Source organism: Corvus hawaiiensis, chromosome 21 (genome assembly GCF_020740725.1).
Source record: "Corvus hawaiiensis isolate bCorHaw1 chromosome 21, bCorHaw1.pri.cur, whole genome shotgun sequence".
Classification (NCBI taxonomy): domain Eukaryota; kingdom Metazoa; phylum Chordata; class Aves; order Passeriformes; family Corvidae; genus Corvus; species Corvus hawaiiensis.
The window spans coordinates 8,726,962-8,747,800 of record NC_063233.1 but is presented as its reverse complement, the minus strand read 5'-3'; the positions used below and the strand labels follow the sequence as shown (position 1 = coordinate 8,747,800).

The following is a 20,839-nucleotide window of genomic DNA, read 5'->3' as shown; positions in this document are numbered from 1 at the left end:
GAGCAGAAGCTGCTTTGGGCACACACACCACTGTGATTCCCTTGATTTGGGCTCCCATCCCTGGAAATTCCACCTGGCTCCTGCTCCTGGGGGCAGTTTGGACACTACAATGGGAGAAAGTGTCCAAAGGAGGGACATGGGAATGGGGAAGGGTCTGGAGGGGCCCGTGAGGAGCAGCTGAGGGCACTGGGATTGTTCAGCTGGAGCAGACTGAGGGCAGAGCTCCCCGGGGGCTGCAGCTCCTCCCGAGGGGCAGCTCCGATCTCTGCTCCTGGGCCAGGGACAGCACCCAGGGAGCGGCTGGAGCTGGGCCAGGGCAGGCTCAGGCTGAGAGCAGGGAAAGGTTCTTCCCCCAGAGGGTGCTGGGCACTGCCCAGGCTCCCCAGGGAATGGGCACGGCCCCGAGGCTGCCAGAGCTCCAGGAGCGTTTGGACAGCGCTGCCAGGGATGCCCAGGGTGGGGCTGTTGGGGGGTCTGTGCAGGGCCAGGGGTTGGACTGGATGATCCTGGTGGGTCCCTTCCAGCTCAGGATATTCTGTGATCTTGCGATCCTGTGAAATAAGGGAGGGAAATCACCTCTAAGGCCAGATCTGGAGTCCAGAGAGCTCTCATGAGGAGGGCAGCAATTCTGGCTGGCCGTGCTTTAGCAGGAACTCCTCTGACAGCTGGATTTGGGCAGTTTCAGAAACAGAGAGAGGACCCTACATTTTCCTGCTCCTTCCCCTCTCTGCCTCGAGCTGCCAGGCTGGTTGTGCTGGATGGCAGCATCAGGGAGTTGTTCAGGGTCTTCCAGGGGGCAAGTCCACATTTGGCAACTTTAAATTCCTCATTCTTCTGCTTTTGTGAGTTCACTACACATTTCCTGATGATCTTTATTAAATCTGGAGCTATTTTAATGCCAGATACAGCCCAGTGAGCTGCTGGCAGTCTCTCTATCCCTTTCCTACCATCCCCAGCTTTGGGTTCCTGCTGTTTTCTCCCACCCTGGAGCCCAGCTGACCCCGAAGCAGACAGAATTTGGTAACCCTACAGAAAATGCAGCAGTTTCTGGCCCCTGGGGCAGCTCCTGGGAGGTGTGAGCAGCAGGATGGGGTATCCCGGGTGCTGTCCTGCTGTTGTGGGGCAGGACCACCCTGCAGTGTCCCCTGTAGGTGACAGCTGACTGTGTAAAAATAGTGCAGCTCCTCTCCTTTCTCTCTGCCTGCATTAAACCTGCTCTGTTTTCCCTCTTTCCCTCTGCTTTCCTCATCTGGAATCTCTTTCCCCTTTATCTCTCTTCACTAGTTCTTGCATTAATGCATAATGGGAGAGACAAGCCAAGAACCTGCTGATCCCAGCTGAGGTTTTGGCTTTAAAGTCTTAACAGAAAATACTATCAAGAACCCTCCAGATCAATGTTCTGCTGAAAAAGTTTTCCCAGACTAATCCAAGGAAGGAGCACTGTGTAATCTTTCTTTGAAGTTGAAAGGAGAAAGTGCTAATTTCATGCAGAAGAGATTGTATCTTGGGCCGGCATAGGAATAGAAAATAAATTGGTATTAAATTACATTCGTCTGCCTCAAAATAATCTAATAAAGCATCTTCTGGATCAATAGCTGAATCATTATCCCAGGCACACAGTGAGCTTTCCCTCTTTTAATTTGAGATTCAAGAAAAGAGTTTTTTGCATTACCATAGTAAAAAGAATAATACTTTAAGTCTTCATAGGAAAAAGGCAGAAGTAGGAAAAAGAAAGATAAGAGCCACACTTCGTGCCTTAAGCAACTGTCATTCTTCATTTGAAACTTGTAATTTATGGGTAGTGTGAAATAAATTTTTATATTTAATGACTGTCAATCTGTCAGCTTTGCTGACAAAAAAATCCAACAACGCAGAGCAAAAGGACTTTGTGTGCAGGAAGGGAGGAGAAGGGCAAGATAAGGCTTTCAACAACTTTGTTCTCCTAATTAAGGCTCACTAGGGGAAAAAAAAAAGGAGAAAATGGCACAGTTCTTCCCTGAAAATGCAGTTTCATCAAAAGAAAATGAGATGTGTCGGCATTGGCTGCAGTGTGCACAGTCCAAACAAGGCTGACGTGGGGAGAAACTGCAACCATATGCAGACTGTGGCCAAAAAAGCTGGAATCACAGGGCTGTGGATTCCAAATCCTGCAAAAGAGCTCAGTTTATCAAAGCATGGAGTAAATATAGAGAGAACATGGTCAGAATAGGCAAAAGCAGACTAAAAGTGTATGTCTGATTATTTAAAGCAGTGAGACTTCAAATAGGGACTGAAGAGTGACCTCAGAAATGACATTAAGGACGTGATGGAGGGTGAGGTTATTCCTGAGGCCGGGAGGGGTTGGTGGGCGCTGTCAGCCTGGGACAGTCCTCAAACTTCTTCTGTCTTCAAACAGCAGATTTTTTTCTTTTCCCTGGAATCAGGTTCCCTGTAATATATTCATTAATGCAGCAGGTGGAACAGGGAGTACAATGTAAGTCCAGGGCACCAAGCTGGGAAGAGATACAAACTGTACAGAGCACTGAATCACAATTCCAAATGATCTTGATAAGTGAGAGAAATGATCTGAAACCAATAGCCTGCGACTCCCTGCAGGGAAGAGAAACTGAGAAAGGTGAAATCAAATACATCAACTCCAAGCAATCCATAACCAGCTGCACAGCACTGCAGGAATTTGGGAAAATGGGATGGGGGGAACTCCCCCAGAGGCAGAAAATGCGGTAAAGGGGAGGGTGAGGCCAGGCTGGACAGGGCTTGGAGCAGCCTGGGCTGGTGGGATGTTTCCTGCTTGCCGGAGGGTGGAATGAGCTGGCCTTTAAGGCCCTTCCAACCCAAACCATCCTGGGATTCCAGCCTCTGGTGATCCCAACACTTCTCTCAAATGAGCAGGAGTTTTCTGCTGGGGGCGTTGATGCCAAGACCTTGCATGTCTTGCCAAACAAGAGGAGTGCAGGGGATGTGCTGCAGCTCATTATCCACATTCTTTGAAATGTATTGTCCCACACGGATTTGCCTGGGGTGTTTCCCCGTGGACAGCTGCCAGTGCTCTTGGCTTCTCATGTTCCCTGTCAGCATCTCTGTGTGGGTGAGGAGCAAACAAAACCAAAACTTTTGATGAGCAGCCTTTGCAAAAGAACCCAAAGCTTCCCACGGCCCTGTCTTGGGTGGGGATTGGAGCTGGGCCCTGAGCTGGTGACAGATTTATGGGATTTTTCCTGGTACCTGGATGGTGTTGCCTGTTCCCAGTGTAACAAGATCCCATGAGGGTGAGTGGCTTTGGAGTTGTTCCCGTTGCCTGTGGAGCCACGTGAGGGGATGAACCCACAGCTCAGCAATGCCTGGAGCAGGCAGGGCTGCAGAACCCATCCCTCTGGGAGGAGAGCGGCCTTTGCTCCAGGAAATGCACACGGGCACTGCAAGGAGCTCCTTTTTTGTTTTTTTTTTTTTTTTTTTCCAACCATTCACCACTGGATTTGCTTTGTTCCAACCCTCCACGGATCCTGCAGCTTTTGGGGAGCTCTGACGCCACCATTCCCAGGCTAAGGAGTTCTGTTTTCATGGTGTCTCTCAGCGTTGTCAGGTAAACAGCTCCAGCATGTGCAGCCGCTCTGGAGGATCCATCTGTGCCTGAGCCTCCTGCTTTTGTTCTGGAGCTGCTGGAGGGGAAACTTGCTCCACATCAGCACAGCCTCCTGTTGTGAGGAGGGCTCCAACTCCTGCCCTGCCTGTTATCCCTGTTCCTGTGTGCTTTCCATGACCTGATAGAGAGCGACCTCTTGTCAGCCTTGAGATCTTCCTTCGCCTCCTCTGATGTCCCCAGCCTTGTCTTGGGTGTTTGGCTTTGACGGAAACACTCACAGGAACAGAGGGGGTGCAACTGTGGGATCTGTAGTTCCTGAATCCTGACTGGCTGATCCAAGAGGAGGAGGAGGAGGAGGAGGAGGAGGAGGGGGAAGCCTCGTGTCTGTGCCGGTCTTCAGCCCTTCGCACTTCTCAGGCTCCAGCTCCGGACCCCCGCCCTGCCGAAGGTGAGGGAACTCCTGGGGAGGGGGGAGAATCTCCTCTTGTGGCTGTGCCTTCGGTGCGGGAACACTTTTGAGGAACTACAGAGGGTTAAAACCACATTTCTGAACCCAGCCCAGGGCAAGAGTCACATGCACCGGGGAGATTTTGCAAGTCGGTGCTTGCAGCTCAGGGTGAGGAGAGGGAGGCAGGAGCACAGGCCCGCTTAATCCCTGGTTCCAGGAGGCGCAGGGGACACAGGGACCTTCTCCAGCACAGGCTGGGACCTTCCTGCTTGGTGGTGGCACAGTGTGGCACCCGTGCAGTGCAGAGTGGGACAGTGGCACATACAGGACAGGCAGCAGTAGGAGGAGGGAGCTGAGCTGCATTCCCGGCGCCTGGAGTGAGCTGGACCAGGTAAGGCTCTGCTGGCTGCTCTGGGAATGAGGCAGAAGGACCTGCTGGGTGTTCTCTGCTGTTTGGTGAGGGCTTGGAGGTGTCCAAAAAAGAAGGAAGCGAATTCACCAGAGGGATGTTGGCATTGCATAAAGAATAAGAGATGTGGAGAGACACGGAGCCCAGGAGTGCAGGAGAGGAGAGGCTGCTCCTCGAGGTAGCTCAGGAGGCAGCAGAGGAAGGTTTGGGGGGATCCAAACCCCAAAATGGGCACTTCAGGAAAAGGCAACAGAGCCAAACTGTGCTGCTCTAAGAGGTAAAAGCAAAGCTGCTTCGGCTGAGGAGCTGCCAGCATTGGGGGAAGGCTTTCCCTCCTGGGGATGGCTGAGCTGCCCTGGCCTGCTGCACCTTTGCTGTCACCTCCTGGGGACTGTCCTCCAGCGACCCCAAATTCCCATCCTGTGAGCCAGAGAGCCTTGATTCATCTCTAAACGGATGTGCCAGCAGCAGCAACAGGGTGGTTGGTTTTAAGCAGGTTTTTCTTCAGTTTCTAATTAGTTTTTTCTTCAGTCTCCTCTGGTTTTTCACTCTTTGCTTCTGTCTTCTGTGGGCTTTTCTGTCTTGATTTTACACTCCCTTGTGTTTGATGGAAAAGAGGGAGAAAATTCAGTCTGAATGCACCTTTTGGTGCTGGGATGTGCCCTGTGACACGTGGCTGCCCATGATCTTCATGGCAGAGCTGTGCCCAGGGGAATCTCTCCTCAGCTGTGCAGGTGAGGAGCAGGTGCTGTGCCCATCCTGTGTGCCCACACTCACTGCTCACCCTCTGTGCTTTGATCCTTTAAGTGGGAGGTTTTATCCCTTTTATGTTTTTTTTTCTCTGTGATCAGAAGACTGTCTTGTGTTGTTTGTCTTGCCTCCATTTCCTTTTGGACATTCTTCAACCAGGGACTGTCCTGGCTTTGTGTGAGGGGGAAACTGCAGCAACTGTCAGAAAGAAAACAGAAAAAAGGTTAGAAAAAAACAGAAAAAAAGGTCAGAAAAACCCCCAATCCTCTTTGGAGGGAGAGTGGGTGAGATCCGTGAGGGATCCTCCCACCAGGAGACAGCGAGAGGCTCCTGGTTTGAGCAGAGGTTAAAAAGTAAATGGTGGTTTTGGAGAGCTGGAGTGGAAGGTGATTGAAAAGTAAACTCCAGAGTCCTCCAAGCATTTAACAGCCGCCCACAGGTGCTGGCAGGAGGTTAGAGAGCTTTGTCAGCAGGGAAAGAAACACCTGGGAAACCTTGGGCAGGGTGCCTGCTGTGAGAACTTCCCGGAGGAGAGGGGAAAGGAAAAGAGAGGAGAGGGGAAAGGAAAGCAGAGACCCTCAAAGGCTTCACTGCTGCTGGGTGGGAGCTCCTGCTTGACTCTGCCTTCAGCAGATGTATTTTTCTTCCTTATCTGCACTTCTCCCTTCCTGTGGTGAGGATTTGTCCCTGTGTCACTGAGCAGGAGTGGCACTTCCAGGGAGGGACATTTACACCAGCTCCAGGTTCTTCTGAAGGTGATGGCAAAGAGGCTTGGCAAGGAGAAGTCCTGCCTGTTCCTTGCTAATTGCTTGCAAAATGGGAATGCTGAGGGATGTCAGGACAATTTAAGGAATATTTAGGGGTGACTTTTCGAGCTCTCAACAAAAACCAAATATAAAAAGTGAGTCTGTGTGTACTGAGCTCACACTGGCCAACACCAGGTGCTGACATCCTCAAGGACCACAGTCACTGCTGTTATCCTTCATCTCTGCAAGATTTGGGATTTTCTTCTTCGCTTTTCAGGGCTTGAAAATGCCTCGTGGCTCATGGAAAGCAGGATCCCAAGGAAGGCAGCAGTGGGAGTGCGAGTGAGGGTTTCACAATCTGCTCCCCACTCTGGTGCTGTGGGGCTGGTTGTTGCTTCCCAGCAGGAAGAGAGAGAAATGCTGAATTAGAGACATCAAAGCTGAATTTCTGGCCAGACAACACAGAATCCTTCAAGGAGAGGCACCTCCAGCATGGCCCAGAAAAGCCAAACTGGTGGAACTGAGAAGAATGGATCCTCCCTCCCCTACTGCAAGAGGGATTTCAAGGAAGGAGCCCTGCAGTGGGTGACAGGTAAGGGAGCAGCGTGTTGATAAGGGGAGAGGCAGATCTGAGCTCAGTGTCCCTAAAATAACCACTGACAGATTTTATCAAAGACGCTCTTTAACAGCATCTCACTTGCCAAAGTACCCAAACATTGTGGATGTTTCAGCAATTTGGGAAGGGGATGGAGATGCTTTGGGGTTTTTTTTGGAATGCCTGATGTGCAGGAATGAGTGAATTGACCAATTGAAATGCAGCCCCCTGCAAGTCCTCTCCTCTTGGCCTTTGAAGTCGGGAAATCTTCGGGAAACTTGACCTGTGCTGAGGCAGCAGGGGAGGGGGATTGTGCCCTTGTGCCCCTGGTGAGACCCCACCTGCAGAGCTGCCCCAGCCCCGGGGCCCAGCACAGGAAGGACCTGGAGCTGCTGGAGAGAGGCCAGAGGAGGCTCCAGGGGGATCAGAGGGATGGAGCAGCTCTGCTGGGAGGAAAGGCTGGGAGAGCTGGGATTGTTCAGCCTGGAGAGGAGAAGCTTTGGGGTGACCTCAGTGTGGCCTTGCAGGGCCTGAAGGAGCTGGCAGGAAAGATGGAGAGAGACAATTTCCAAGGGTTTGGAGTGACAGGACAAGGGGGAATGGTTTCAAACTGCCAGAGGGCAGGGATAGATGGGACATTGGGAAGGAATTGTTCCCTGTGAGGGTGGGCAGGCCCTGGCACAGGGTGCCCAGAGCAGCTGTGGCTGCCCCTGGATCCCTGGCAGTGCCCAAGGCCAGGCTGGACAGGGCTTGGAGCAGCCTGGCAGAAGGCAGAGCCATGGATGGCTGTTCACTCACATCCCCCTGCACCCTCCAGCAGGGCCCCTTTTTGCCCAAAGTGTCTCCAGGAGCAGCCCAGGGACACCTGGCTGACCTTGGAGCTGCAAAGGGGAAGGAAATTTGGGTGAAACCTTTCAGCAAAGCAGGATCTCAGCTGAACCAGCCACTTCTTTCGACCCAAACTCTTCCTCTCGCTGTAGCACAGCTTGTGTAAGTTCTAGGTGATGCCAGATGGGCTGCCTGGAGATCACAGCTCTCCTGTGCTGCTCCTCAAATCTAGGACAGGCTGTCCTCACACTTTTCAGGCCCCTAACATGAGTGAGTCTCTAGGATGCATCTTTGATCCTGGCCCAAGCTGACACTGGAGGAGCCTTGAGCAGAGCTACGCTCCAGGAATGCTGCTGGAGGATCTGTGGGTGCTCCAGGGCAGTCCTGCCACATTCCTAAGCAATGGGATTTCTGGAAAGCTCTTTAATTAATCGCTGAAGTTGGTTTTTGTGGTGGGTGGGCAATGGGGGGGGGGGCGGTCTCTAAGAGGGAAATGAGCCTTGGCATCACCCAGCAGCCTGAGCCTGTTGTCCTCCCAGGCAGGGGTTGTTGGGGCAGGACATGGTTGTGCTGCAGAACAGAGCATGGTGTTACCTCCTGTTACCTCTGGCTGCTCCCTCCTGGGATGTTTTTGGAGTTTCCTCCCTCTCTGCAGTTTGTTTCCTTACAGGGGGGTCTCAGGCTGCTTCCAGAGCTCCTTAGCAATGTCCAAGGAAGGGATTCTGGAGCTGTTTAAAACACACCAGGGTGCTTTGTGCTCTCAGCCTCCCCTTTGCCAGGTGTTCCTTGGCTGTGGGATAAAACCCCCCCAGTCCTGTGCTCACAGCTCCTTTGGGCTCTTTCAGAACCCCCTCAAGGCCGGGTGCTGCTGGTGCTCAGCATGGACAACACCTGCCCCAGCTCCTCCTTCGACATGGACCTTTGTGCCGAGAAGCTGCAGTCCCTCGGCGTCCAGGTGAGCTCCCCTGCGAGGTAATTCCAGCTGGATTTGCATCATTTGCATTTACACCCACAAATGCAGCAAATGGCTTTGGGGGTTTTTTTGGTTTGAGAGTCACAGAATCACAGAATAACGAGATTGGAAGAGACCTCCAACATCGTCAAGTCCAACCCATACCATAACACCTCAACTAGGCTATGGCACCAAGTGCCACATCCAGTCTGTTTTTAAACACATCCAGAGATGGTGACTCTACCACCTCCCTGGGCATTCCAGTACTTTATTATTCTTCCCGTGAAAACCTTTTCCCTAATATCCAACCTATACCTTCCTTGATGCAGTTTGAGACAGTGTCTTCTTGTTCTGTCAGTTGCTGCCTGGTGGAAGAGACCAACCCTGTCTACAGCCTCCTTTCAGGGAGTTGTAGAGAGCGATAAGGTCACCCCTGAGTCTCCTTTTCTCCAGGCTAAACAGCCCCAGCTCCCTCAGTTGTTCCTCACAGGGCTTGTGTTCCAAGCCCCTCACCAGCCTTGTTGCCCTCCTCTGGACACGCTCAAGCATCTCAATGTCCTTCCTGAACTGAGGGGCCCAGAACTGGACGCAGCACTCAAGATGTGGCCTCACCAGGGGAAGAATGACCTCCCTGCTCCTGCTGGCCCCACAATTCCTAATACAGGCCAGGATGCCGTTGGCCTTCTTGGCCACCAAGGCACATTGCTGTCGCTTGTTTCAGTCCAACTTAAGTCTATTCCCAGTGGGCTGGAAGTCAGCTGGGATGAACTCGGCTTAAACCTCAGTGAAGAAACCCTTTGAAGATAGTTTGGAGTGAATTTTGCTTGAAATTCACTCTGATAGGGTGGAGCATCCCTGGGACAATGTCTTGTCATGTCCTTTGTCACAAAAAGGCTTTTTTTTTTCCCCTTGTGACTTTCCCAGGCAGATTTTATTCCCTGCACCTGAGACAGGAACACAAGTTTTGGCTCTGTGGCAGCTCTGTGGGTGGGATTGGAGGTGCTCCCTGTGGGAGGGAGCTCTGGGACACAGATTTGGGTTGCAGTGCCCCATGAGGTTTGCCCGGTCTGGTTCTGCTGGGAACTGGAGCCCAAACTGGAGGGTGGCTCTGGTTTTGTTTGCTCCCGGGCAGGTGCCGGCGGATCCGTGGAGAAGGCTGCTCCAGGAGGGTGTCCTGAGGCCCGAAGTGAGGCGGTACCTGTTCTACAGCTCCAGGGCCTTCCAGATTGCCATGGCTGTGGTGAGGGCACCGCGGGCTGCCCGGCCTGGCACCGGGGTTCTCGTGCCCACCGGGGGAGCGGGGTTTGGCTGGGGAGCAAATCCTGGTTCTGACACATTCCTGGTGGGTTCCCTTGGCAATCCCAGCTCACAGAATTCCTGTGGATGGAGGGCAAGGCCCTCTCTCCACCCCCTTGCTGGCAGTCCCAGCAGAGCAGGCTGTCGGTGACCAGCACATGCTGAGCTGGCACTACCTAAACCAGACCTGGTTTGTAACTTGATTTTAAAGATCTGAAGGTGTTCTAGTCCTGATGCTCATTTAGACCAGCAAATCAGTCAACTTTTGGTCTTGTTTGTCTTCTTCTGGTGAAAGAAACTCCTCCAGAGACCCAACCATGAGCATCTGCTGTGAGGCTGGTGCTTTGCAGTGTGCTGAGGGTGTGATCCAACCCAAATCCCTGTTTTAATTCCTTTTTTAGTTTTGGATAGCCATTATACAAATCTCCTTTCACTGATACTGTGGGAATTGGTGCTCAGTGCTGTGAGGGGTTTGGTGCCTGTTTGGTGCACCTGAGTTGTGTCCTTATGAGATGGTGCTGTGCCCTACATGTCCCCCACCTGCTCCTAGGCAATCTCCTGCCCAAATCCATGCTCTGGGAAGGGAAGGAATCCAGTTTTCCCTGACTTTAACACAGCCCTTGAGCCCTGTGTCAGTCTTGTAAAGGAGTGGTCTCTGCACCACCTTGAAATAGGAACTTCTAAATCCAGGGACTCTGAGAATTATTATCAATATGCTTCAGTGAGCGCATTTCTTATCTCAGTGGAAGAACTCCGCTGAAATCCTTCCTAGGGCTGAATCATCATTAATAATTCACTCTTTGTCTTTGGTGAGTGGTGATTTTTTTAAAATAAACTAGGGCTCCCTCAGTCCTTCCAGTCCTTTCTTTCCTCTATTTATTATTGGAAAGAGCTTCTGTCCTTTCTCACCCTCTGAAAAATCTCGTGGGACTTAATTTATGAGGGAGAAGGGACTGTTGTTTTCTTCTTCCCATGACTTTTCTCACTTTCATGGATTTGTGACTCTCACCAGCCTCTCTATTTTTTCCCAGGTTTTCTACATCTGTCTCTGGACAAACCTTTACTCCACGCTCCAGCTGAGTCCCGTGGGACGCTACTGGGGGGCCAGCGTGCTGGTGACCCTGGTGGCCCTGGCTGTCACTGTACTGGTGATCCTGGTCATTGATCACCACCAGAGGAAGGTGAGGGGAGGCTGCTGGTGTGGGGACGTGGAGAGAGGGGAGCAGGATTCCTTCTGCTGGGTCATTCCCTAGTTGCAGGCAAACAATGACATGATCCAGGGAGGAAGCAATATTTTTAGAGCACTCAGGGAAGGCAAGGGATGTTCTGCAGCCAAGGGAGGGGATGGAATGCTTGACATGGAAGTGTTGGAGCTGCTCAGGCTGGCTCAGACCTCCTGCTGCTGGAAATCAGGGAATCAGAGAATCCCAGACTGGTTTGGGGTGGAAGGGACCTTAAAGCTCATCCCATTCTGTGCCTGCTCCATCCTGGGGTGGGTGTTGGAGCCTTCTGGAGTGAATTTCATTTACTGTGCACTGAATTTTCCTCGTTAAGGAAACCCCACTGGCTACATGCAGATATGAACAGGAAAAGCCAATTTATTTGAGATTCTCCAGCAGGATGGAGTGTGCAGTTGCAGGATTTATGGAATCACAGAATCATGGAATGGTTTGGGTTGGAAGGGACCTCAAAGTTTATATCATCCCACCCCCTGCCACGGGCAGGGACACCTCCCACTGTCCCAGGCTGCTCCCAGCCCCAATGTCCAGCCTGGCCTTGGGCACTGCCAGGGATCCAGGGGCAGCCACAGCTGCTCTGGGAATTCCACCCCAGCCCCTCCCCACCCTCCCAGGGAACAATTCCTGCCCAATATCCCATCCATCCCTGCCCTCTGGCAGTGGGAAGCCATTCCCTGTGTCCTGTCCCTCCACCCCTCATCCCAAGTCCCTCTCCAGCTCTCCTGGAGCCCCTTTAAGCCCTGAGAGGCCACAATGAGGTCACTCCACAGACCAACCCTTGCAGAGTGGGGTTTGTGCTCCCACAGCAGCTCTGGCTCCTGCCCTGCTCCTGATGATTCCTCCTTGCATTCCCTGCTGCTCCTGGCATTACTGGCACCATTTATTTGGCTGAAGAATAATATTGGAAAGGCTCGATTCAAAATCCAGAGGGGGATTTGGAGCAAATGATTCTTCCAAGAGGAAACCAGGCAAATGTGGGGGTTCGCAGAGGTTTGGGAAAGGAGATTGCTGGGGCATGAAAGAGAGAACAGGACCCTGGAAATCAATTCCAGCCTTTTCCTCTCAGAGCTGCAGTATTTGGGATTATCCAGCTGCAGTTTGTAGACTTTTGCTGTGGATTGGGTTATTTTCCCTCGCATTCTCTTAACAGCTGAACGTGAACACAGACGTGAGGCTGGCAGCTGTCAATGAAATCTTTATCAAGCACAGCATAATCCTGGGTATTACAGGTGTCCTGGATGGGCCACACAACATCCTTCAAGTATCCTTTCTGCTGGGAATTGGTCAGATCCCTCCTGCTCTGCAGGTATTTCTTGCTGTTGTGATCCAGAGGCTGGGATTCCTAGGATCTGGTTTGTCTCCTATGGGATGGCACAAGGAACTGGGAAGTTTTTATTTCTCCTGCAAGTGGGCATTGAGATATGCCCAGAGGTGACTGGAAATAATGAGTCTAAAGGATTGAAATGGGATTCCTTAGGGCAGACAATTATTCCTAAAAATATGTTATACTCCTGTGACGCTGGTGATTCTGCCTACAGGCAGAGTGATGGCAAAGTTCCTATGGCAAAAAAAAAAAACCAAACCCCAAAAGAACCAAGAGGGAGAAAAAGCAAACAGTCCCCCAAAAACTCGAATGTGGAGAAAACCAAAATCCCCATCCCTGGGCTCGTCTGCTGCTTTTCAGAGATGATTTTTCTGGACTAGACAGGGATTTAAAAGGGAATGAAGAGAGTTTTAAGACTCCGTGAAGGTGTTAAAGGAAGGTGAGAGAAACACAGAGAGGGGCTTGAAATTCAAATGGAGAGGAAAGCCAGGGTGAAGCAGGGAAAGGGACAGGGAGCACTGCAGGAGGGCAAAGTCATTCAGGATGAGGAGGAAACCCCTATAAACCTGAATTCCATGTTTATAAACCTGAATTCCACATTTATTCAGGCCAGCAGAGTCCATTAGAGGACTAATCCAAGGAACCTTCACCTTTACCTACCTGTCCCAAAACTGCCTGAGAGCAGCAAATAAGCCAGGGATTTACAATTGCTCTGTCTGCTCCGATGTCAGATCCGTTCTAACCCTCTGGATTTCACATTTCCCTGATCCCTGTGCTGCTGGCAGGTGCAGCAGGTGCAAAAGGACAGAGCTCTGGCCGCCTTGCAGCTGGCAGGACTCACATCCCCAACAAACGTTGCTCTTGGAAAACTCTCTGTCCTCAGAGCAGCACCAAGCATGAGCAATTTTGTAAAAAATAAATGGAGTGAATCCCTAGAAATAAAGGGAAAGCAGGAAGGGGTTTAGGGCAGCTAAGTCACTGTGCCCCACAGTTTATTTAGGTGGAGGGTCACTGAGATGAGTGATGGGCAGTGAGCCAGGGTTATCCCAGGCTGCAGGAGGTGAGGGAGAGGGACTGGCTGCTCTCTGGGCCTTCCCTTCCCTTCCCTTCCCTTCCCTTCCCTTCCCTTCCCTTCCCTTCCCTTCCCTTCCCTTCCCTTCCCTTCCCTTCCCTTCCCTTCCCTTCCCTTCCCTTCCCTTCCCTTCCCTTCCCTTCCCTTCCCTTCCCTTCCCTTCCCTTCCCTTCCCTTCCCTTCCCTTCCCTTCCCTTCCCTTCCCTTCCCTTCCCTTCCCTTCCCTTCCCTTCCCTTCCCTTCCCTTCCCTTCCCTTCCCTTCCCTTCCCTTCCCTTCCCTTCCCTTCCCTTCCCTTCCCTTCCCTTCCCTTCCCTTCCCTTCCCTTCCCTTCCCTTCCCTTCCCTTCCCTTCCCTTCCCTTCCCTTCCCTTCCCTTCCCTTCCCTTCCCTTCCCTTCCCTTCCCTTCCCTTCCCCTCCCCATCTTAGCCCAGACCCTCCTGGCTCCAAACCTGTAATTTGGGTCCTCGCTGCCCTGAGCACCCCATGGGCACCACCTGCCTCAGCTCTGCTCCCTGCAAGGCCCATCCCATCGTCCCCAGGGCTGGGAGAGGGAAGCATGGAGAGATTCCTTCCTTGACCTGCCCCTTCCAGCTGTGGTTCGTGCACTTCAGCCCCGAGCGCTGCCTCCAGGCCCTGGCAGCCCACATCACTCAGCTGCAGGGAACACAGGTAAAGGACAGTGGGGACAGCCTGGGGACACAGGCAGGGCCTTCCCTAAGCCCTGGATTTGCTGGGATGGAGGTGGGAAAGGATAAATGAGTGTTTGGGTGCCCTGGTGAGGTTCTCCCACTGTGCCCTGGGAGCTGGGCAGACTGGGAGGTGAATAAAGTGCACCTGTCCATGCCCAGCCCAGCAGGAATTCATCCAGACCCCATGGAATGTGGGTGTCTGGATAATTAACTGCACAGCTTTAATGATGGAAAGTCATCAGGAATGAAAGGCAAATTTTAGAAGCACGTGGCACACCTTGGAACAGCTGACACCTTGAGCTGTCCTCCTGGAATAAGTGGGATAGCCTGGAGGGGCAGGAAGTGCTGGATTGAGTTAATTCTATAAAAATTCTGTCCTCTTGGCCTTCAGAAAATGTTATATACTCAGAATATATATTCAGAAAATATACTGTGGGCATATAAATACCCAGTGAACTGCCTTTGTGGGATGAGAGGTGAGAGCCCTCCAAAAATCTCCAGGCTGCTCATCTCCCTGAAAGCTGCAGCTCAGGGATGGACTGCAATGCCCTGATTCACACAGGGGGTGAGAGAGCTCCGTTTTTAAAGACAAGATTCTCCATGCCAGGCTGTGACCGTGGTGCTGGGAGCAGTCACTGGCACAAGAGGCAGCTGAGGGCAGCCAGGCCATGGGATGGACACCCAGCTCCAAGTGCCAGGCACGATTCTTGGGATGGGAAATCCCAGGAGTGAAAAATGTGCAGGAGGAAATTGTGCCTTTTAAACTCAGTGCTCAGGGCACCACTGCTGCCTGGGATGGGAAATCCCGGGAGTTAAATCCATGCAGGAGGAATTGGTGCCCTGTAAAGGCTCTCCTCAGGACACCAGTGCTGCCTGCCTTTGGAGAGCCCCAAAATCTCCTTCTCTTCCAGGCAGGCCTGAGGCACAGCCTGGACCAGCTCTGTGTGGTCATGGATGTGGTGGTTCAGCCTGAGCTGGGGAGGGAGGAGGAGGCTCCATGTGAAGAGTCCCCTCTTTTATCCAGCGGGGGGACCCTGAACAAAGATCCTGTGACCTGCAATGAGCTCCTGCGCCTCATCCCTGAGGGCCCACCCGAGGTGAGGGCAAATATCCCCCTGACAGAGGCACCAAATCATCCCCCCGAGGTATCTCAGCTCCAAAACTCATCCCAGCCACAGGGGACACCTTTTTCTCTGGCAGAAGTACCTGGAAATCCACACACACTTCTCCAGCCCTGGCACTGCCGAGCAGTCTGAGCAGCTGGGGCTTCATCCTTGAGGAATTCATGGATTGGGCTTTTCCTTGCTGGTCCCAAGGTCCTGTTTGGTAGAAAACCTCTACCCAGGGCCCTGATGCCCCTGCCCAGGCTGGGGCTGAGCCCTGGATGTGCCCAGCCTTTGTCTCCTCCATGGAAAGTGCCTTCAAAGACTTGTGCCACGCTGAGCAACAAATGTGTCCTGATTCCTGCTCAGCATGGAGCTACCAAAGGGATGATTTTGATTTATTTTGCAGCTTTCCTGTCACTGTTGCTGAGTGAATTCAGTGCAGGTGACATCCCTGCAGATTGAGGCTCTCTGGCTGTCTACAGGCAGGGACAGAGCGGGCAGGTCCCCAGGGCCACCCGCGGGCCAGCGGTCACTCGGTGTCACCCCCCTGTGGGGACAGCACTGCTGGCCAGAAGGGGATCTGGGACAGTTATCCGTGCCATTGGCTGCTGTCCTGCTCCTGGCAGAGCTGGACAGTCCTTGAAGCAGGGAGAAAATGGTGTTTAATGTCTCCTCTGCCCTGCCCACAGGGATGCCCTGCTCTGACCTCTCTCTTGCTCCTTCCAGGCGATGGCCCAGCAGCTCCTGGTGATCTTCAGTGGATGCTACGTCCGGCTCCTGGTCACGGGCCGGCTCCCTCGGGCCGGGGCAGGGGGACACGTGGAGCACAGCAGCGTTCCCTGTCTCTGCCAGTTCATCCAGACCACGGTGCTCCACAGCCACCACAGCTGGGTCAGGGGCAGGTGACCAGAGAGGGCTGGAAAACACCAAAATAAAGCTGTCCCCACACACCAGGGTGGAGAAGCTGTGGGGCGGAGGAGAGAGCTCTAATTCCCTGTCCTGGATGAATGAGTGGACACAGGGCTCTCATAAAACATGCCAGAGAGCTGCTCACCTTGGAGACCTCCTGCCCTCCAGCTCGGCGTGGAGGAGCTGCCCCAGGGGTCAGACAGAACCCAGGGACAGCCTGGGACTCGTTTGTGTCCAAACCCTCCTGCCACCAACCATCATCCCTCACACAACCTCGTACCAGCAAAGGTGGCAGCAAGAGGCCGAGCCCTGGAGCAGCAGGAACTTGCATTTGGCTCTTCCCAGGGGGGCAGGATGACTCTGCTCCCTCTCCCGTTGTTTCTGTCACCAGGAATGGTGAGAAAGATCCATCTCTTCCTACCTGAGCCCCCAACACCATCCCCTCAGCAGTGGCCTCCCAACACATGATCCCCTTATCAGTGACCCCCCCAACACACATAATCCCCTATCTGTGATCCCCCAACACATGATCCCGTTATCAGTGACCCCCCAAAACATGATCCCCTTATCCCCCCACGCTGCCAACACACGATCCCAAGCACTGCAGTGACACCAAACCCATTCCAGGAGAAAAACCACCACACTCCCAACCAGCTGCTTTCCATCCACCTTTACTTGTGGTTGAGCTGTCACAGGAGGGGGTCGGGCAGAGTCCCCCCCACATGTGTGGGGTTTGGGGTTCTGCTGTCATTGCTCTGTGACAGTGCAGGGCTTGGGGGCACATCCTGCTGTGGTCCTTGCGGCCTCCGCTCTGGGGGTGCTGCACATCCCCTGGGTGCTGGCTGGGCACAGGGATAGGGATTCCCACACATCAGAGCTCTTGAGACTCCTTATTCCAGCTCAGGAACTGATTTTGCCTTCATGGAAATTGCCTGAAGTTGTACCAATGTCACTGGGAGCACAGTTTGGTCTCACAGTAAAAAAATGCGATTTGCTGCTGGGATGCAATGGCTCCTGCTCCTCCCCTGATATTCCATGGTGTTCCCACATTCCCACAGGTGCCAGGAGCATCTGATACACTTTGGGAATCTTCTTTTTTTTTTTTCCTGCCAGCTAGAAAATTCTGGTCACGAGAGACTGACGAGGACATTTTCTATCAATGGGCTTCTGTGCCGAGAGCAGATACAGCAGGGATTTGCTGATGTTTTCCAATCCCTGGGATACAGGGTTTCCAGCCAAAATCAGTGGGAAGAAATCTTGTGGCCTTCATGGGAGGACCACGAAGGCTTTTACTGTCAGGACCTGCATTGGATGGGTTTGGTGTTGCTGGAGAGTGAGGTTGTTGCTTCAGGGGGTGCTGGAAGCTCTGCCTTTACATCTGCAAATGCACAAGGATGGGAGAAAAGGGAGGGATTTGGGGTTAACCAAGGGGAAAGGTTCTGGGAGGTACAGGAAGGTCCTCTGAAAACCTCAGCTACCCTGATTGCAATTAAACACCCAGCAATTAACTGTAGAAAGGAGCTGAACTTTGCTCAAAGGAGAAGTTTGATTCCTCTCGCTGCTACATCCGAGTGCTTGCCCTGATCCTCCTGGAGCCTCTGCTAAATCCTGGCTCCCGCAGAGAGGGGGGAGCTGCTCCTTCCTCCTGCCTCTCCTTCCTCCTCCTCTCCTCCTCTCCTCTCCTGCACCTAATGAAGGCATTAGTGAGGGGAGACATCCCCTTTCCCTTCCCCATGATGGATCCAGCTCTTACTTTAGGGGACAGGTGAAATTCTGGATATTTCATAGGACCCCCTGAGCACACAATTCCCTTTCCTCCCGTCCCACACAGCTCATGGGAGCAGCAGGAAGGGAATGGCTCAGCCCTACACCTTCCCTGGAGTCTCCAGGGCCAGCTCCAAGCTGCTGGCAGAGGCAGGAGGTGACGGGCACACCCTGACCGCCGTGGCAGCTGCCCAGGATGTGCTCCCGCCTGGCTGCAGCTCTGGGAATGTTTGCTCAGGAGCCACCGGGAGTGACTCAGCCGAACCAGTGCAACCAGTACCGGCGGGGCAGATTCCTGCTATGCTGAGATTGCTCTGCCTGCTGCTCAAAGCTGAGTTCACTTTGACACGGAGCTTTGACACCTGAGCAGTGCAGTCAGGTGATGCTGGAGAAATTTCCATGTCTCGGCTGAGGCAGGGAGAGGAGCCAGGATGATCCTTGCTTGTACCCACCGTGCCAAATTTGGGCTCTGCTGTATCTGCAGAGTCATCCTGGTTTAAATGTGTGGTTTCAATGGGCCAGGGAGGGAAGACTGGGAAGCAAGGACAGGGCTCTCTCGTTGCCAGCTGGATGTGGGGTGCTGTATTTTGGTGTTTAGCAGGGGCCTGAACGACAAAGAGTGTCCCAGGGACACAGAGCTCTGTGGGAGCAGGTGACATCCTCTTGTCCCTCTAATCCCACCCCAAAGCACGTCTGTCCCCCCTCCCAAAGGCTGCTCTTCGCTCCTCCCCTTTGCCAGGGGCTGTAATGACATTTAACAACAAAACCCAGCGCGGGGAGAGCAGAAACTTCTGCAACTTCTACCCGGTCCTGGGTGCCCAGAGGGGAATGGGGAGGTGCCCCCCACCCCTGACTGAGCCCGGGTGGGTCCTGGGCCCCCCATCCCAGCAGGTTTGGGATGAGGGGCGTGGATGTCCCTGTCCCCACAAGCCCACACTTACTCCGGTGGTGGCTTTGGGGCGCAGCCTGCTCCGGGCAGGGCGGTGGCTCCCGGGGCTCCCGGCTGCACAGGGTCCTCATCTTCCTGGCCACATAGCGGCAGGCTGGGGGGGAAGGGGACACGGGAGACCCTTGCGGCACTGGGAAACAGCAGCTACCCCAAACCAGCCTCCCCAGCCAGCCCGGAGCGGGACCCGCAGCAGAGCGAGTGGAGGGGACTGGATTTACCAGGATAAACGCCACTGGTTTCTGTGCCTGCCGTCCTGGCTGTGCTCCAAACCCCTCCAGCACCAGCCTGGCTCCCCCCACGAGCCAAGGCCATGAAATATGCAGAGTATTTACCCTCCAAGCTCTCTCCTCAAACCAGAGGTTTCCTTACCGTTGATTATTACTCAAACCATTTTCTCGTGGGCTCAGCAAATCTGTCCTTCGCAACCAGCCCGGCTCTCCCTCTCTCTCCTCTCGCAGGCAGCTCTGCAGTGTTGATTCAACAGCCCGGCTTCCTCCTTCCGTCCCTCCCTGCCTCCCTCCCACGGGGATGCTGCTCCCGGAACGCCCGGTCACATGCGGCAACGCGGCTCAGCCCGGCGCTGCCCTCGGGATCCCTGCCCGGGAATGGGATCCCTGCTCCGCCCGGAAAGGAGAAAGCGCTCACAGTGATGGCTCAGGGCAGCTGCTCCGAGGTTTGAGCGAGGGAAGAATAAAAGGTGACCTGGCCTTGGCTGGAGGGGTTGCTGATGTTGCTTTGTGGGCGCTGGAGGAGCTGGATTTGGGATGTGGGAGGCGAACCTTGTGCTGTGATCCTGAACTGGGCTGGAGAGGGTCCCTGCAGTGGGCACTGAGCTTGTGCTGGTGCCCTTTCCTCTCCTTTGCTGCTGCTCTCTCAATGCTGCAGAGACAGTTTTAGGATCACAGGATGGTTTGGGTTGGAAGGGACTTTAAAGATCATCCAGTTCCAACCCCTCTGCCGTGGGCAAGGACACCTTCCACTATTTGTCCCCCGGTCAGACCTTCAAACCCTTTTATACCCACTGTATGAGGGGGGAGGTAAGGGTGACATCCCTAACAGACAAAATGTAGGCAGAAGATTGTCCTTGATTTTTCCAGGGTCTTCACCCCATTCCACCTCCGGAGCACTGATTTAGTCCTCCCTAAAGCCAGTTACTGAAGAAATGGAAGTTTAGTGCATCCTTTGACAGACCTTGCTGCCATTTGTGCTCCTCTGTGCTCCTTAATCCCAGTCAGGTGAATTCTGGAAGCTCCTGCTGTGCTCTTTGGCCAGGGCAAGGTGCTTCCCTTCCTATCTCTGCACCAGGGTCTGCTCCAGGCAGGTTGGACTTTGCTTTCCATGGCCTTGCTTTGGGATTGTGAGGCTGGTCAGAGATGGGGTCAATGGAGTGCAGGAATTACCCCTGACAGTGGAATATCTCCAGTCAGGGAGACTCCACAGCCTCTCTGGTCTCTGCCCAGGCCTCGGGCACTGCCCAGGGCGGAAGTTCTGCTTCCTGTGCAGGGGGAATTCCTGGGATCAGTCCCTGCCCGTGGCTCTGGTGCCATTGCTGGGCCCCGGAGCAGAGCCTGGGCCCTGCCCTGAGCCCTCCCTGCAGCCAAGGACAGCCAGGGACACCCAGGGCTGAGGGCCCCTCTCAGCTGGGGCTCCCCTCGAGGCTGGGCAGCCCCAGCTCCCTCAGCCTTTCCTGGGCACGGAGATGCCCCAGGCCCTTCCTCCTCTCCAAAACCTCCACTGGTTCCACTCCAGGGAGACCAGAACTGGACACAGAACTGCACCTCTGTTGAAGCCTGCGAGATCTGTAGGTGATGCAAGATCTGTAGGTGTTAAAAAAAAAAAAGAAATCAAGAAAAACCCCCAAACCCTGAGCAAGACCCTTCAGGCTTCCCCCCTGGCCCTCCCAACCTCCAATCCCTCTGGAGGACCCCACCGTTCCAGTTCCCAGAGGTCCAGGGGGATGACTGCAGCTTGTGCTGAAGCAAACAGTGAAGGTGGCTGGAGGAATGAACTGTTCCTCTGAGGTTTGGCTTCCCCCCGACTCCACACCCCGTGTGTGGGTGTTCTCCTCACCGTGGAGCGGCTGCCCCGGGTGTGCAGGCACATCCCTCTAGATGGTGCTAAGATAAAGAGAAAAGATGGGTGGTGAGAAGCCTGGGAGGAGAGGCTGCCCCGCTGGGCACTG

General features: G+C 53.7%; 1 protein-coding gene and 2 long non-coding RNA genes across 6 annotated transcripts; 1 reads left to right on the top strand and 2 right to left on the bottom strand.

Annotated features, from left to right (window-relative positions):
* The first annotated feature begins 1,662 nt into the window (after positions 1-1,662).
* Positions 1,663-16,025, top strand: TMEM268 (transmembrane protein 268). Of its 4 annotated transcripts, none has more exons than XM_048325677.1 (9): positions 1,663-4,028; positions 6,211-6,525; positions 8,202-8,311; positions 9,441-9,650; positions 10,636-10,785; positions 11,993-12,103; positions 13,832-13,909; positions 14,841-15,026; positions 15,762-16,025. In XM_048325677.1, exons 2-9 carry the CDS (start codon positions 6,426-6,428, stop codon positions 15,939-15,941), a joined length of 1,125 nt encoding a protein of 374 aa, XP_048181634.1. In that variant the 5' UTR covers positions 1,663-4,028; positions 6,211-6,425; the 3' UTR covers positions 15,942-16,025. The 4 variants fall into 4 exon arrangements, with proteins under 4 accessions (XP_048181634.1, XP_048181637.1, XP_048181638.1 ...); XM_048325680.1 differs by having other exon boundaries at positions 1,667-4,028; positions 9,441-9,554; XM_048325681.1 differs by having other exon boundaries at positions 1,671-4,028; positions 9,441-9,548.
* Positions 12,025-16,438, bottom strand: LOC125336723. The gene is made up of 4 exons (XR_007207835.1): positions 16,225-16,438; positions 15,136-15,951; positions 13,690-13,894; positions 12,025-13,098 (listed from the first exon to the last, which is right to left on the bottom strand). It is a non-coding gene; the product is annotated as an uncharacterized LOC125336723 (long non-coding RNA).
* A 161-nt stretch (positions 16,439-16,599) lies between these two features.
* On the bottom strand, positions 16,600-19,181 carry LOC125336722. The gene is made up of 3 exons (XR_007207834.1): positions 19,027-19,181; positions 18,650-18,751; positions 16,600-17,322 (listed from the first exon to the last, which is right to left on the bottom strand). It is a non-coding gene; the product is annotated as an uncharacterized LOC125336722 (long non-coding RNA).
* Between the last annotated feature and the right edge of the window lie 1,658 nt (positions 19,182-20,839).

Coding starts and splice junctions, on each gene's coding strand:
- TMEM268 (XM_048325677.1), top strand. CDS start 6,426: ATGGCCCAGAAAAGCCAAACTGGTGGAACTGAGAAGAATGGATCCTCC. Junction 9,651..10,635: donor CTGGTTCTGACACATTCCTG/GTGGGTTCCCTT, acceptor ATTTTTTCCCAG/GTTTTCTACATCTGTCTCTG. Junction 13,910..14,840: donor CTCAGCTGCAGGGAACACAG/GTAAAGGACAGT, acceptor CTTCTCTTCCAG/GCAGGCCTGAGGCACAGCCT.